The sequence below is a fragment of the Polyergus mexicanus genome, unplaced genomic scaffold (genome assembly GCF_030449975.1).
Source record: "Polyergus mexicanus isolate NDT 795.1 unplaced genomic scaffold, iyPolMexi1.0 SCAF_18, whole genome shotgun sequence".
Taxonomy (NCBI): Eukaryota; Metazoa; Arthropoda; class Insecta; order Hymenoptera; family Formicidae; genus Polyergus; species Polyergus mexicanus.
Genome location: NW_027223338.1, coordinates 1046104 through 1064029, shown reverse-complemented (window position 1 = coordinate 1064029; position 17926 = coordinate 1046104). Strand labels below are relative to the sequence as shown.

At 34.7% G+C, this 17926-nt stretch overlaps 1 protein-coding gene across 4 annotated transcripts; it reads left to right on the top strand.

Moving 5' to 3' along the window:
- Position 1: 1 nt before the first annotated feature.
- On the top strand, positions 2-17043 carry LOC138941211 (facilitated trehalose transporter Tret1-2 homolog). Of its 4 annotated transcripts, none has more exons than XM_070310642.1 (7): positions 4-225; positions 8014-8248; positions 11511-11594; positions 14433-14780; positions 15075-15232; positions 15463-15915; positions 16091-17042. In XM_070310642.1, the coding sequence occupies exons 3-7, from the start codon at positions 11538-11540 to the stop codon at positions 16680-16682; spliced, it is 1608 nt and encodes a 535-aa protein (XP_070166743.1). In that variant the 5' UTR covers positions 4-225; positions 8014-8248; positions 11511-11537; the 3' UTR covers positions 16683-17042. The 4 variants fall into 4 exon arrangements, with proteins under 4 accessions (XP_070166745.1, XP_070166743.1, XP_070166742.1 ...); XM_070310641.1 differs by lacking the exon at positions 4-225 and adding an exon at positions 2504-6367; XM_070310644.1 differs by lacking the exon at positions 8014-8248 and having other exon boundaries at positions 2-225; positions 16091-17043.
- Positions 17044-17926: the final 883 nt, after the last annotated feature.

Here is a 17926-nt window from a genome sequence, read left to right as displayed (position 1 = left end):
GGTAACATGTTAAGCATATTAGTATTTAATACTTTGCATTTAAAAGTAGAATCGTGCAATTTTTGAAAGAAACACAATTTATATATTCAGATTGATATAATAAGTGTGCATTTTATGCGGTTTCTTATTATGTTGATTTATATTTTTAACTTTACGTCTAATTTATATATATTTACGTTTTTCCTCACACACCGACTGCAGTTCGAACAACGATTCTAATTTGCGGTAAGTATTGATCCTTAGATATATAGATTTCTATTCGATGTTTTATTTCTTCGATTGAATGGCAGTATTTATGCTTCAATTGTTTTCGAACCGACAAACTTTCAATATTTACATAAGCATTTTTTTATTAGAGGAATTTTACGATCTGTTATTTTATTATCTTATCAAAATAATTTTTTCGAGCGCAATCCTTCTTGCGTGAAAAACGTTATACATCAAATCAGTAGAAGAAATATTTTGATTTTGAAAGTTAAAATAGATTGAATCATTTTCAAGTCTTTGCTTTAATTCTCGTGCATTTCGTCCGAAATAAACTAAATCTTTCGGGACTCTAAGAAAAAGGCAGGACCGATCATGCGTGTCATTGAATTAAAGTGCACTGTAAGAAACGAATGCATCTCGATAATTATCCCGATGATCATTTCCTTCGATTACTTTCAAGTTCGTTGATTAATCGAAAACCTTGGAGTTAAGAATTGAGAAGGTCAACGACTTTTTTAAATGCGATTCTGTATCAATTGTTTTTCTCAATTTTTTTTCTCTCTCTCTATGGCCTGATCACTATCGCGAATATATTTCGGACGTTTCTACTGCTTCCTGTTTTCCTTTACAACATATATATCTCTTCCAACTAATTTCACATATGGTAGTGTTATTTAAATTTAAGAAAACTTTAATTTGACGTTTAAATACCTAAGAACCTTTTAATAACTATTGAAAAAAAAGTAAGAATAGCATCGAATTACAAAAATCGTTGAGAAAGTCGATTTTATAGTCAGTCGAAGGATTTACACCCGAATTTTTTTGATTTGCAATTATCATAAGCAGTAAGAATCATAAGAAAAAAAAAAAATGTTTGTTTCTACGCGAGAAACGCGCAAATGATCGTCACTTATAATCTTATTGTTAGTACGATTATCTTGTCGACGCGTTAACAATACACACACACACAGTGATAGCCGATGGTACGTCGGTATTAACGTAACCCGTACAGCGGCAGTGGTCATTGTCAAGGCCGCCTTGCGTATCTTGCATAATGTGTATCCCGTACTTCGCATACAAATACAAATCGCCTCGGCGACCACGCAAACAGCATGATGAACAGCACAAAATTTCTTTACAATTTATCATTTGATTTTTCATCCGCGTTTTATAATTCACATTATGAGAGTACGCATGTATATAATCTATAAATCTTCATAATTTGTCATATAATAACGCAACACAATAATTCTCGTGTAATTTGACATCTGCGTAATTCAACGCAGACCGTGACGCTATTCACACTTTTTTCCATCGTCATTTGACAATTCGACGTAAAGAAACGACGAATAACAGATTTTATCATTTCCCTTATTCTTCGTATTATATTATTCAAGATTAGAATTTGTTTTTAATTATAATTGAAATTGTTTATTTACGTCAAACAACAACGGAAGAAGGTATAACACTGATGGTCGTTTTAATCCAGAATTATATCATTCAAAAGTGTTCGTTTACGTTAAATAATTGCGGAAAAACGTGCGAATAGCGTCATGATCGGTGCTGAATTATGCAGATGTCAAATTATGTAGGGATTATTTTAAATATACATATATTATGACACATATAGGGGTAGAATATATTTTTTTTTTATTTCAAATTGTTTATATATAACTGTGCAATAAATCAGGCCAGATATAAGATTGACATTGTAGTAATTGAAGTTTAACGTGGTAATATATTCTCGCCACGTTGCGTTACGTTGCGTTGCGCGACAGATCGTCGTTTTTCTCCTTATTTTGACGTTTTCATTTGTTTAACTTTGACGATTCTGTCCAATAGAAAATGATATATACGCAGGTAATTTCAAAAAGTTGCGATTTTAAAGAAATAAGATAATTATCTTTGTTGCATCGAAATACGTAGAGAATTCGTAATATTCATTATTTCTTCGCGGACTCTCTTGGAATATTTCCGTCTCCTCTCTTATTATAAATCGGTCCACTTCTCTAATGATTTCACTAGATGCTTAATTGATTTTCGACGAAAATTTCCACGAATTCGTAGAACTTTTCACTTTTCTCAATTTGTCGCATCTGCGAAATAAACTTTACAACTTACTATCGTTGCTTAAAACTTAGTTGACGTTTAGTAACACTGAAGAGAGAAATTCATAAATTTATCGCCAAATATATATAACATAAATAAGTGTTAAATAAAAATTGTTGCCGCAGCAATTATAATCATATTATTTATATAATTGGAAGTAAATTAATTTCTTTAAAAATAATTCTTTCTCAATGTTAATCGGAAATTAATTATATTATCTTACAAATTAATTAATTAATTATATTACAAGAATCTGAATCATTAAAATTTTTTTTTCTTTTCTTTTAAACGTATGCGCGCGAATTCGAAATCGAGTACGATAAACCTGTTACGTATTACATCATACGTGTGAGTAGCGATATCGTAACAATCATACTCAATAATTACAATGTCGTTATATGTAATCGCGCGGTCATAAACATCGAGTTGCGAGAAATTTCTAAAAACCTTTCATTACGCGCAATTACATCTATAAGATGATCATTCTCGCGTCTTGGTGTCTTGTTGCAATTAAAACTCATCTTAAATAAATTGCGCGCGGGAATTAGCAACTGTTGGGCGAATCAGAAACAATTATGCGCGATTGTTACGTGTCTTATCGTCCGATAACATATAGGTACTCGCCCTGTTAATTATATCATAGTTATTACAACGACACGTACACGATTCATCGCGATCGAGTCGCTTTACCTTCGACATTTCTATGCAAATGTTATTTTTTTCTTGCGAATATTTTTTTCCGAAACATTTCCATAGGAATCGACGTTATTATGATCGTACGTACACGTGTGTGTGTGCGCGAGATAAAATTTTCCAATGAATCTTTCTTTACGCAATCGCGGCGTTTCGATGGCAAATGACTTAATTTCGACATCGGCGTGCAAATCTTTTTCCGTCATTGCTTATCGTTATGTTTACATCCGTAACAATACGGTACGGCGATTCTTATGCAGTTTCAAATATATGATGTATCAGCATCAGGAAGTCCAAATTGTATGCCACGTCGATTGCCGTCGTCGTAATGTTGAATTTAATGAAAATTATACGATATCATAAATTGCATGTCAAATAAATTTTCGACCTTTCTTATATCAGTCATCGCGCCATTTAATACGATCTAATATGTTTGTAATTAGGCGGCGTTTTTACGCATTCTGTATATACATGAAGATTGTAAAACGTATTGCAAAAAATATAGGTATTACGATATTGAAAGTGTGAACGTGCTGCAAATTATCGAGTAAGTATATTAAAGTCCTGTCAATATAACAATCTAATATATATGGGGTGGCTCCGAATTCTGAAGAAAAAATTTCCTATAAACATAGGTCGAAAAATGCTTCCTTAAGAAGTTATCGCTCAAAAATCATCGATGCAAAGGAAGAGTAAAAGGCGAAAAGGGAATGAAGCTTAATAAATTTCTTGAAAAAAACGATAGAAATAAGAATCTTTTTCTTTTATGAAAACAAAATAAATTTTTTTTCATTGATCTCATTTGAAAGATAATTTAATTTTCAACAACTTTTGTTTCGGTACTCTTTGTTAAAAGACGCACATCCATGATATTTGTAAAATGTGTAAAATAATCACGATTTCTGAGATTTTTGAGCGATAACTTCTTAATAAAGCATTCTTTCATCATTTTGTTTATAGGACATTTTTTGTTTAGAATTAAATTTTCTATAAGGCCTCAAAATCTGGCTGGAACGTTCGGGGCCACTCTGTATATATATATATATATATATATATATATATATATATACAGAGTGGCATTATAATTGATAGCAGGAATGGGGTATGTTGGCATAATGGAATGTGTTTATTTTAATTATACATATACTAGAAAACAAAGCGAATGTAAAATACATTAGGCATAAATGAACAGATCGTCAAATTAAAAGATAAAAAATGATAATTGTAAATGATAGAATATTAATCGAGGATCGAATAAACAGTTGGAATAATTATTATATCCTCATCGATTACGAAGTCAATGTTTTCGAAACATAAACGCGGATAACGTGAACTTTTTTTCAACCATCTGGAAATAGCCCAATTTCTTGTTGACTAAAGAAAAAAAAGGAAACGGAAGTAGTCGTGAGGGTTGCTGCTCCTGTCATTTGCATAAGCCATTTGTCACGGAGATAGCTGCTTCCCGAGTTAAACAGATCCTTGGGCGTGTTTCGTGATCGAAACTTTCGTTTGTTCGCATCAAACGCCGAAATTAACGGGCCGAGACCTTCGAGTGGAACATTGATTCGCGGAGGCTTGAATCTTTTCTGACAATCTCTCTCGCGATATGCAAGAATTTTATCCGAGATTTATTTTTATGTCGAGAAGTGAAACAATAGGATTTAAAAATTAAAAATTGCAAGAAAAATAATTCAAAATTAGCGAGGGAATTTCTTATTTTATTTTCGTGCGTCATCTTTTAATCACACGTGTCATCGAATACGATATAAAGCAGGACGATTAAGTCGTCCAATGCTTATCTTAAGACACTGATTTATGCCGCTGCGCGACGAGACGATGCTATTTAGTGTCTATGGACAAATTAACGTATGCAAATCAAAACGTTGATTATATCACGCGAATCGAAGATCGATGAAAATTAATCTAGCGAATCGATCTAACAGTAAGCTATACGAACCTACGGCTATTATGTTAATCATAATCGCTATCGAAGCGAGAATAAGAATGGTCCACTCACGAATTATCCTCAATCGTATCATTAATTTATACATATAATTTTCGATACATAAATTTTGAGACAATAACCGCGAAAAAATCATCATCAATTATCATATAAATCAATTGTTAATAAAACGATCTTTTTTTTTTATTCTAATTATAAGTTTGTCGAAACACAGATTGAATCGAAAATCTTATGATACTGAATATCAATTTTATCTCTGACGGGAGCAACGATGACATACAAAAGTTTGCGTCCAATCTACATACCGTATATATTATGCAAATTTGACCGATAAGAAAATATAATACAATACTATTGACAACGAGATCGCAGCAAATATACGTAAGATGGATGAAAATTAATCTAGCGGATCAAGTTACGAATCTACCGGACGTATAATATTTATATAATTTCCGTCTCGTCTATATTTCCACGTGTAAGCTCCCATAAGGAGACTCACGTAAGAGGGATTTTCAAGTCAGTCGAGAGAGATCTCCTTGGATCGGAAATCGATTTCGAAGGCCTCGGCGATCGTATAATTCCCGCCGGTATGATCTCGAAAGAAATTTCAACCGTAAAGGCGCATCAAGGAAATTCGTGCAAAAAGAATATAAACGCCAATGAAGCAAGTAATGAAGTTTTCGTAATTGTTAAAGATGGACACTATGAATGGGCATGTTGAATTAATTAACACGTCGAATTAGATGGCGATGTGCGACCGATGGAATCGACCGCGCAAGTTGTTCGCGATTCTAGTAAAGGTAAAAAGACGTTACTTTCCCCCGAACAATATTAAATAATAATCTAGACGGATAGATGTGAATTTTGAAGTATTATTTAATGGAATTTATTTAGATGAAATTTATTTTTAATATAATTTATTCGATTTATTTATATATTATTTCTCCTCTTTTCTGTCATATTAATTTGAAAGTAAATAATTTTATCGACGCGATAAAATATATCGAGCTTTCACGAGGGCTGAAAGAAGGCGATCATACGCGGAATTGAAATGCGAAGATGACGTTTTCGCGGGTCAGGGACGCGAGCCGGTAATCGCAATTGCCCCTATTGTCGTATATAACATTGACTTTTTATTGCCAGCGTAGGACTTTGCAATCGCTAAGGAGGACGTGTCTCCCGCCGCGAATGGATGTAGATCGTTGCTGTGTTTAAACTTGCATCGATATGTGTATATACGGTGAGCCGATCATAATCGCGTCTACTGGATGCCTACCGATGGCGATCGTGAGTTCGCATAGGACGATAATAACGAGCACTTGAAAAAAAAGAGAGCATCGATTGTACAGACGGCGCCGTTTTACACTTTAATGCAACTCTAGATTTCCTTGCAAGGTACTGATAAGGATAATAAATTATAGCGAACTTAAAAACTTCTCTCTCTCTCTCTCTCTCTCTCTCTCTCTCTCTCTCTTTGCGTTCTCATGTGTATGTCTAATTTTTTCTATTATTTTAACATATTTTTTTATTTATGCAACACAAATTATAAGAATTCGTTTTATTAATTTATACATTTGAAAATTAGCAAGTCTCGCCGAAATATTAGGGGTGTTCCTATATCGTTTTTCTTTATTTTATTTTTACGACATGACTATCGTTACGCCGTTTCTCCGACAATCATTCACGACGATATTATCCTTATAAAACTCATCTCTTTTCTTATTGTTATAAATATGCTTGATCAGCATCAGCGTTCTCAGATGGAACTTTGACGAAGTGACTAAACATCTGTCGCGATGTATAAAGGAAACACTTGAAAACGCTATACGGGTGCGAGAATATGATGCGACATATAATTTATCGTCCCGACAACAATGACGCTATCTTTAGTAGCCCCCCCCTTTTTTTTTTTTTTTTTTAAGGAGAAGAAATGGGCCATTGCCGGCGCTAAACTCGCGTCATTTAGAATTTTTTATCTTCTCTCGCGCCTCTCGCATTGGTCATGGATGCATAAGATCGAGATCTCGATTGCAAATATATATACATACGTTACTTGTTCGCATTGTTATTAATCATTGTGTGCTCTTTATCATGAAAGGTGCACGAACTTACAATCACTCTGGAGGCCGTACCTTCTGTCATGAATGGCTAATATAATGGTATCTCTCTTTCTCTCTCTCTCTCTCTCTCTCTCTCTCTCCTTTTTACCGATAAAAATCAGCACGCGATTCATCGCTACGGGAAGAAGTCTTTATCGTTGATGAAGAGCTACAACTATGGTCTATATAAATCATCTTTTTTCGAGGGGGAAAAAAAAAAAACTCAGCATGCATCTTTACGATACACTTATTCGCGTGAAAGTTAATTCGAATTTCCATTCTGTCAAGAATATCCAGCGTATATGCGTCTCCGCTTGTTTCCCGCGATAGTCTTCGTATAATCTCATCCCCTCGTCATCCCTTTCTCTTCTTTAAATCTATATATATATATATATATATATATATATATATATATAAATTAATTATAAGATGTGTACGAAATAATAACGTCGATCTAGAATTTAATTGAAGAATATCCATATTGAATAATCCGTGTTCGTTGATGGCGAGGATATCCCGGGGAGACCTCGGAAGAGACGGTGCTTTGTGGAAGGGCACTTCGCAAACAGAGCGTCGAGCGTTTCAAGTGTGCCGGGCTGCCTTTGCCGCTATAAATGCGAAAGCGCGGACGAAAATGATCTCAGTGTCGAGCGTGAAAAAAGCGGCGACGGTAACGTCGGCAGTTGTGTCTTTCCGATTCATCGTGACACGCGCAACGAGATTCTCGGTCTTTTTTTTTTTCTATGGGACAAGCACGAACTCGGCAAGAGAACCACAGTGGTATGAGGGACATCGGGAAAGTTCGCGATCCGGAAAAAAAGACCTCGAAAATGCGGCATTTTCATCAATAATCGACGTATACATTCCGTCATGAGATTTAGACTTTCGGCGTTTTTTTTACTCTTACCCTTGTCGATTTAAGCCGCGATTGTTGTCCGACAGACACTCCTCTCAGCTTCCTCTTCAGCTCTTTAATTCACAATCCACGGCTAAAGCGTTCGCATTATAAGCGAGTTCACATCACGCTGACAGACCTTTTGATTCGAAGAGAAATGTGGACTCTGTCTCTACACGCGCGTCGATAAGAGAGACGGCGCGAAGATTGTACAATATAAAATTATTGAAGAGAAACATCCTTGCCGTTGTTGATCCAGTCGAGAAGGCAGACAATTATAAGGTATTTATATTCTGCATTATTTATCTTCTGATCGTAATTTGAAATAAAAAAGATGCATATTAGATAGATATAAAAAAAAAAAAAATAATAATTTTGTAAATTAATAAATTAAATTAAATTAAATATTAATATTAATATTAATAAATATGTTAGATATAAATATAAATTTAATTAAAATAATTTTATCTTTTAATAATACCAAGTTTATTTAGATAAATTAAGAGATTTTGGAAAAGAATATACAGAATAATTTTTTATATATGTATATATATATATATATATATATATATACTTGATGTTTGTTTTGTGTGTTTTTTTTTCTCATCTCCCTGCCATTTAATTATATAAATTAAATATTGTCGATGCATCTCTTTTTATCCGTTGAAACTACATAATATATTATACTTGAGATTTGCGCGTCCGAAAAATAACTTCGATGGAAAACCTACTTACGCATCTAAGCGAGTTTTGCCAAGGCCCCGAGTCTCGCCCGGTTGGCAAAAATAGCAATTGAAGCTTGTAAACAAATATCGTATTAATACATTGTGACGTGAGAGGATTTTGCGTTATCAACGCAATTGGAAAATTGCAATTTGACACAAGGAATACTATATGCGTATATGGAAACGAATTTCTTCGGATTTTTTTCAATAATCGTCGAAACTAATACAAATGGCATTTTAATCCCTGTTCTAATCGATTAAAGAAGCATTTTTTTCCATGTGCAAATTTCATGCACAGCGTGTAATTTACGTGTTACAAATTTTTTCGATACGATAATGCCGTTACGTTGCTTTCTCTCCCTCTCTCTCTCTCTCTCTCTTTCTAGAACAATAAACACTTGCATCAGATTAATTTTCAATGTCAAAGTTGACATACATAGTACGTAGTTACATATACACATACATACAGTTTTATTATGTAAAGTTTCAATGGCTAGAAGAAATTACTTTTTTTTTTGTCGACTGTTCTTTTTTTTATACAATATTTTACAAAAAACTTGGAGCGATATCACTTTTTACATACTAATTTTATCTTTAGAGCTCAAGCATCGGGTAGAATCACATGGGGGCCGTTGATGATATATATGCTCACTCTCTCTCTCTCTCTCTCTCTCTGCCGCAATGTCGAATCCCGAGTTCTTTAAACGCCTCTTCGGATTCAGCTCGGCTAACATAAAGTGCGGAATAATTTCTTACCGACAATATATATGTAGGCAATGCACAAACATCAGCTGAATTTAAACACAGATACTAATGCGCGAGAGTCACGCATTTTGATCAACGATTGTCACGACTAGCTAATATCGCTACTGACCGCTTTAAAATACTCGACTTATTCCTGATCTATCTTTCATTTCTCTCGTTATTAGAATGTCTTATATTTTATGCTCGCTGTTATTATTGTTTTGCGTATTCTTATTTCTTTTTTTTTTTTTTTTTTTTTGCGTTTGAGGGAACGTATTTAAAAATATTTAATAAATGAGACTTTCTCTCTCTCTCTCTTATTTATTTTTTTTATTGAAATAAAAAAGAGGAATTACTAGAATTATATTTGGCCGTAAATAATATTTATTCGCACGAATTATCGTAAATCTTCATAATAGATGGTTATTATCTAATATTCTCCGTCCAATGGGGGATCTCGAGATTCTCGTAATTGTGTTATTTCACGTCAATGGTAACGTATTATTCTGCGCTATCGAAAGCGAGCGTATATACGTTCCGTTGCGACGCAAAACCGGAAATCGATGTGCAGCAATTTAGCGTGCAATATAATAGTTTCAATTCGTAATTTTGCGATAGCTTCGTTTATTTACATCTCGTTTGTTATGCAATAATCTTCGGACACGAAAATTTCTCTAGAATTCTCTGGAATTCTCTCGAATTGTAGATCGAGAGACTCTTACAACTCAATAAAAATTTTTCTAGATGAATAAATAAAATTGTATATGTGTGAAAATAATGATTGCTTCGATTCGAATATATCACTCGCGTGATTAATCTTGAACGTTTGACAGGCAGGACGAAAGGACGGCTATCTCGCGCAAGATCCTTAAATACACTTATGATCAAATTAATGAAATGATCTCTCTCTGGTCGAGAGAAAGAGAGAGAGAGAGACATGTCTTTTGGCGCATATAAAATGCATGATAATCTATACACTGATATTTGCAAGCGGATTAATGATTATCATCGTTAATCGACATGAATCTTATTAAATGCAAGTAACGCGACGATGAAATTGCACGTGATGCGATGAAAGGACGTGCGAGGTAGAATAAAAGGGATTGTTATAGTGATAAAGTTCATCTCCGATCCTTCTCGCACGCCGTATTAAATCGCGTTGAAAGCGTATGAAACCGATCGAAAATCCTGCGACAGTAATGAGTCAGTCTCATGTGAGTCACGAAGTAAAACATTATTGCCCCTAAATATTTTCGTTGCCAAACTAGCGGCGAGCAAACGTTTAATCATGCGATTATTATGCCAATTTATGCGTCGCGGTGCGCGAATGTAACTCACAAGCGACTATTAACAAAGCTCGATAAAATCACGCGGATCATTGTTTCGAAATTTTACATACCGACTATTTTACAGATTTAAATTATGGATTTAATTGAAGAGACGTTTGTCTGAAAATAATTATCAATAATACATAAACATATTTACGCAATTAAATATGTACACGTAATAGAATGTAACAAATGAATGAATCGCAAAAGCTAATGAATCATAAAGGAATGAACGGAATCAATTAATTTGAGAGTTGAATTTGTGGAGGTAGCTCCTTTACTTTTTTCTTGTGGGAAATTCACTCTGTAACAATTACACTTATATAATGTAATCGTCATTGGAGGTAGATTAATGTCTTTCATTATACGTATCAATTATACGGTTTTCAATCATACGCGTGGAATCTGCTGGTACAAGCTCCATGGTTTATTTGCATTTAGCCGTGTAATTATTATTATTATTAACGTTGAGAAACGAATTTCGCGCCAGAAGCGAGTTCACCGAACAATTCGTCAAACTTAACGAAAGAAAGAGAGAGAGAGAGAGAGAGAGAGAGAATTTATGCTACTGTAAATTCCTTTTCGTATTTCCTTCTTTTTTTATCGGTAAAGAGATACGCAAATAGCGTCCTTAATAATCGGCATTGTGTTTAAAACGGTCTATGATTACATATTATTGTCATTTCTTGAACTATATTGATATCATAATAATACATGGTAAAATAATTTAATAATATTGTTTTACAGCTGCCATTTTATATTCTGACGTGCACGATGATCACGCAAACGAAGCTATGGTCGAAGATTCTTTTCTCCGGCAACAAAAAGGATGTAAGTTCTTACTTAATTTTGTATCACGATTACGCGATTGGCGACGCCGCAATAAAGCACGCTTGCGATGATACCGCATTCTCTCGCGGCTGGAATTGCGACGTGGAATGCGCATTATGGAATATTGATATTTTGTTGCAAGGGTAGCAAATGTCAAATAGCGCATAAATATAAGAAGAGAATCGAATATAAGAAAGATAGGTTTTTTTTTTTTTTTTTTTTTTTTTAATATTAGGTATTTATTTAATCGAACAGACGGAACAAAGCAATACACGCATACTCATACACAGGCAATTTCTTCGCTAAAAATTTTTGTTTTCAAAATATCGATAAAATGCAAGATATTGCCGGCACGAAATAAAAACTATTTATTGTTAGCCAGACGAAAATGATGATATGTCGAGCGCTTCTTCGACCGATTACATAATCGTGTAAACGCAATAACAATATATTTAAGAGCCAAAGTATGTATAATAAAATACAATAAAAGTAATAGAGTAGTAATTAATATAATAAATAATATGCGAAAGGCAATAAAATAAATAATATAGATAATATTCGAGAGTAAAAATGTATGTAGGTAAAAAATATAATAACTAAGATATATATATATATATAAAAGTAATAACTTATTACAAAATGAAATAAAAAATAATTATAAATAGAAAGCTTATATATGAACAAGATATTTATTTTTTGCTTTTTCTATCAATATCTCTCAGCCCTAAATACTGCAATCGATGCGAATAATTATTGCGTGAACATTATTTGCACGAATAGTCGATTTATATTGAACGAGATCAACCAAGGGGAGACGATTTACAAATAAATAAATGGATAAACATCCACGGCTAAGGTGATCGATAGATCCTCGGCCTTCTCGATCCTCGTCTTTTGTTTGCGCGCGAGAGAAAGAGAGAGAGAGATATCGCAGAATTTTTTAAGCCAACGTGCGACTGTAACAACACATTCCGTTTCCTTTCATTTCAGTCCTGCGACTTTAATGCTCTTTTTCTTGACTTTAACAATCTTCCGCCTGATAACGTACGAAAATAACCAACGAGCAATATAAACATATTGATATAATTTTTAAGATCCATCAAGATTGATATATATATATATATATATTCAATAATTTATTATTTCTCTATCTATTTGTTTTAATAAGAAGAAACTTGAGTTTTTATAATTATATTAAAATGGCAAACGTGTTTAACATTTACATAAATCTATATAAAATCAAATGAAAGACAATCGAAAAGAAAATTTCTTTTAGAGCGGGAAGAAATATCATGGATCATGTTTAAATTCCATTATTCTATTCGGAAACGAATTTCCATACGACGAAATCGTACGACAATACATTATCATAGCTCCGGGCGCACGTGAACCTTGATCCGACCTTCGGCAAGTGTATGGACCTCCTTCTCGCCATTCATGTGATAATGACTAATAACAGAAACACATCATTATTTGAATGATTTATTCGTCTGCGAGCAGTTTTTTGCGCGATTTTTGCGTCTAAATATTTTGAATGGTATATGCAATATATATATATATATATATATATATATATATATATATATATATATATATACAATATTCATTCTTCGATTGAACGCATCAGATGAGAAATGATAACGCATCCGTGTATGATAAGTCATCCGTTTCATCGCGTCGCTATTTATTATCATTCTTGTGTCAGACTTGCGGAAGATACTTGCATTCAACACGTGCCGCCGAATCATATATCGAAACAATGAAAAATTTGTTGCTCCTTTTCCTTTAATGCATATGAAAATTTCTTAAATGAGAAATAATTCTTTTAATCACTTTCTACGGAAAAAGCATGTTATATTTATGTAATATTTATGTATTATAAGAATATATATCGAATTTGTGATGCGATGTAAGGCAAATGTGTGTAATGTAATGTAATGTACTTCTCTTTTTTTTTTGTTTTTTTGTTTTTTTTTTAGAAACATTTTGAAGAGAAGCATATAAAATTTGCTTCGAATTCGAAATAATTAAAACTGGCTATATTATTTGTATATGATAAAATCAGTCAACGTGTTAATCGTCATCATTGTCTTCGCGAGATACCATCTGCATTAATTACTGATTTTAACTCTAATTGCATTTGTACAATTTCAAGTTAATCGTTTGAATTATATAACGATGATGTTCGTGTAACGTAACGATATTAACGTATGTTTACGTATTACATAAGGCGAAATGTGTCGATAAGAAGAATTTACATAGAATCTAGAATTTGTTTGTCAGCTTTGAAATTTAATATCTCACTGTGTAATCGATCAGTATCGATTATTTCAATACGTGTTCGCGAAAGTTTATTGATATTTCAAACACATAATGTTCCGAAAGAAAGATGTATATGATTCTAATCGCTTCGTTACCGAGAATAAATTGTAAGAAGAATATCTTTGCATTCGCGTATCTATAGTGTGTGTGTGTGTGTATGTGTGTATATGTATATATATATATATATATATATGTCTACACAATTAATAAATTATTATCTTTAATTTATCTTTCTAGCAAGCGATTTGAAATTTTAAATATTTTATAGCAAGCGAAAGTGACAAAATAAATCTCGATTTATTTAAATTTATTGATTATCAGATTATCACTGAATCAATCTATTTTTATTAAATTACTCTATTAATCTATTAAATTAGAATAATGACATTTAATTATAATACAATTAATTAAATTATATTACCGTAATAATTAATCGTAATATTATCATACAAATACATCTATACGCATACAGGATCTATGAATATTTTCATTAGACGATTTGACATTATTTTCCAGATTCTCGCGGGTCTGGCCGCACATTCCGGCCAAATTTCCGTGGGATTGGCTCAAGGATATAGCGCGATCCTGATCCCGAGGCTCTTCGAGTCAGATTTCGCGGACCAGTCGCAGGCCTCATGGATTGCCGCCCTCGGCGTCGTCTCGAATCCGCTCGGCGCCGTTGTCGCCGGATTTTGCTCCGAATTCTTCGGCCGCAGATCAGCGATCGCTCTAGCAACGCTTCCGCACGTCGCCGGCTGGCTACTGATTGCGCTATCGAAGAACGTGCCGATGTTGTATGCGGGTAGATTCATTAGCGGCATCGGCAGCGGCATGGCCAACGGGCTTTATCTCTACGTCAGCGAGGTACATACGAATGCAAATGCTGGGAAATGCATCCTTGATAATCACGACCAAGCGTCGTTACGTATAATCGCGACACTTTTCGTTAATTTAAAAAAAAAAAAAAAAAAAAAAATATGTTCCTTTTTGTAATAGTGATTTAATAGTATCGATCATTTTAATAATTTGTTTATAACGATGATTTTTGAACAGTTTTGCGCGATGATTATTAATATTTAATTGTTTATCTATTTATCTATTTGTTATTTTATTTTTACAAAAATTAAATATATCGAAAAGAAATATATTTTCTTTCAGACAGCTGCGCCGCATCAAAGAGCTTGGCTCGCGAGTTGCGGACCGATCCTCGTCTCCTTGGGCGTTTTGATAGCGTACACCTTGGGTGCCATCACAACGTGGCAAAAGGCGGCGGCTATCAGCATTGGACCAGCGATTCTGTCGCTCGCATTAACGCGGTAATTACTTTCTTTACACAGTATAGATATATATATATATATATATATGAAACTTATTTTTTAAGAAATTATAAAATAAGAAAATCACAATAGTTTATACATATATAAAAATTTTACATACGCACACATATACAAAGCCAAGATATTTTAAATATTTCCGTAAAAAATTAACAATTAACAAAATTTTCTTAATTACGAGCGATCGTTAAACATGAGATTCGCTTCTCCAGGATGCTCCCAGAAACTCCCGTCTGGTTGGTCTCGAAAGGTCGAACGGACGAGGCTAAGGAGGCTCTTCTGCGGTTACGTGGGCCCGGATTCAACGTCGATAAAGAGTACCAAGAGCTCCGCGACGCGAACGCGAAGCGGAAGGAAAAGGAGGAGAGTCTACTGCGGACGTTGCATATGCCCAACGTATGGAAACCGTTCCTGATATTGTTCATCTTCTTCACGCTCCAACAACTGTCCGGAATTTATGTGATTCTATTTTACGCCGTGAGCGTACTCGAAGACATCGGCGTAGATATAAACGAATATGCGGCCAGCGTTGGCATAGGTGTCATCAGGCTCTTTGCATCGATCCTCGGCGCCGGACTGGCCAACATCTTCGGCAGGAAGAACCTGGCCTTCGTTAGCGGTTTCGGAATGGCTATCACGGCTATGGGAATCGCTCTTTCCCTCAGGTTTGGATTTTCAATCTTCGCTAACGATCAGCTTTTATCATCTTTTTTCTGTATATGGATTATACACGATTTAATTTTTAATTTAATTTTTTGTCTCTTATTCGTTCATTAGTCTTGCTCTTCGAAAACTGTAGCTATTCTTGGAAGTAATAATATTTTCGCTATAATTTGTCAGGTTCGAACTTCCATCGTGGATACCACTATTCTGCATCGGGACCCATGTGGGCGCGTCTATGATCGGCTTTCTCACATTACCGTGGGTCATGACTTCGGAGCTGTATCCGTTAAGATTCAGGGGCAGCTTGGGCGGTCTTACGACCAGCATCGTGCAGATACTAACGTTCGCCACGATAAAAATGTATCCGGATCTCAATACAATCGTCGGTTTGGAGATTACAATGTGGATATTCGGCGCGGCCGGTCTATTAGGCGCCATCTTCGCCCTAACGATATTGCCGGAGACTCGAGGACGTAGTCTCGACGATATCGAAATGATGTTCTCCCGCAAATCGTACGACAGCTCAACAAACGCCTGCAAGGTTTTTCCCAACGTGTGGTCGCAGCCGAAGAACATTACCCTCGAACGATTCGTGTCGATCTCGGAGGACAAGCAGTCGAATATCGTCACGAACGCGTACGCTTACGACAACTTTTGCCTGGAGCTGTCGCCAGAAAACCTGGAAAAGAATACCAAAAACCTCGAGAAAGAACCAACTCAGGATCAACGAGTTATAACCAGTATCGCAATCGAACACGCGTATATTTAATAAGAAATTCGAAAAAACTTTTTTTTACATGAAGAAATAATTTGTATGTGATTTTACGATATGTTAAGTTATATATATATATCTTTCTCTCTCTCTCTCTCTCTCTCTCTTTATTCGAAACGAGTGTATTTATTTATTTTATACTAGTAACAGTCGAGGAAGAGTTACGCTGATTCTTGTGATTTTAATTACGTAGTATAAAATTATTGCTCCGTATTTTATATTTCATCGATAAAAATGTTCCTTTAGTATTATGAACATTCCTAAAAGTGTGGTATAAAAGATAAATTGCATAAGTTTTTATAATAATTAACTTATGTAAATATATGTGTATGTTAGAGAGATATTTTTTTGGTATAATTTCCTTAATTTGCTATTATTTAATTTCTAATTATGCATTTTTTTGCATAGATTTTTTGTACAAATGTTTTTCTATATACAATACATACAGTGTTTATATAAGTTTTATTTACATGATAAGTTGTAAATATATAAATTAATAATATATACTATTTGTATTGTATTTCTTACATAACAAAATGACAAGAGCTACTTTATCAAGAAACGTATCTTCATTATATCGCGTTATTCTTTCGCTATCGATCCTTCAAGCGGTGATCTTGTAGCCAAACATGTTTGCCTAATACCAATGCGCGTTGCCGACAGCCGATCTTTAAAAATTAACTAATTTATACGGCAGTTGATGAGATATTCATCAGCTCCCGGTACGTCTCACACATCCCTATCGCGCCGTCACCGCAGAGCTCACCTCCTGCAAAATCATAGTATTCTATTACCTGGACACGAATTTCCGTGCCTTTTCATTCTCCGTTGCATACTGCGACGAATACAATCGCCAATTGTATCAGCTGGCCATCTACTCGCTCGCGTGCTCCCCGGATACCAGTTCGTCGAACCTCGTGAATTTCCGTCGTTACGACCGAGCGACCGCGTCACCAACTCGCTCGTATGCTCCCCTGATAATCCATCATCGAAACTTGTGAATTTCCGTTGTTTCGGGACCGACCGGCTTGACATACCTCTTACTCGTGCGTATGCTGCCTTGATACCCGTTTCGTTAATTCTCGGGAATTTTCGTCGTTTCCACCGACGAGTGAGTCGCCTAATCACGCGTCGATTCCTGTTATCCTGGTAGCGAGGCACGAATATTGCCTCCGTCTCGTGGCGCGCGGCATGACAATCACTTCCTCGCCCGCGTGCTCTCCCGATAACCGGTCGTCATT

Bases quoted from the DNA above. Each gene is read 5' to 3' on its own strand.
- LOC138941211 (XM_070310644.1), top strand. From the start codon at position 11,538: ATGATCACGCAAACGAAGCTATGGTCGAAGATTCTTTTCTCCGGCAAC. The intron at 15,233-15,462 runs GTAATTACTTTC...TCGCTTCTCCAG, and splicing joins CTGTCGCTCGCATTAACGCG to GATGCTCCCAGAAACTCCCG. The intron at 15,916-16,090 runs GTTTGGATTTTC...ATAATTTGTCAG, and splicing joins GGAATCGCTCTTTCCCTCAG to GTTCGAACTTCCATCGTGGA.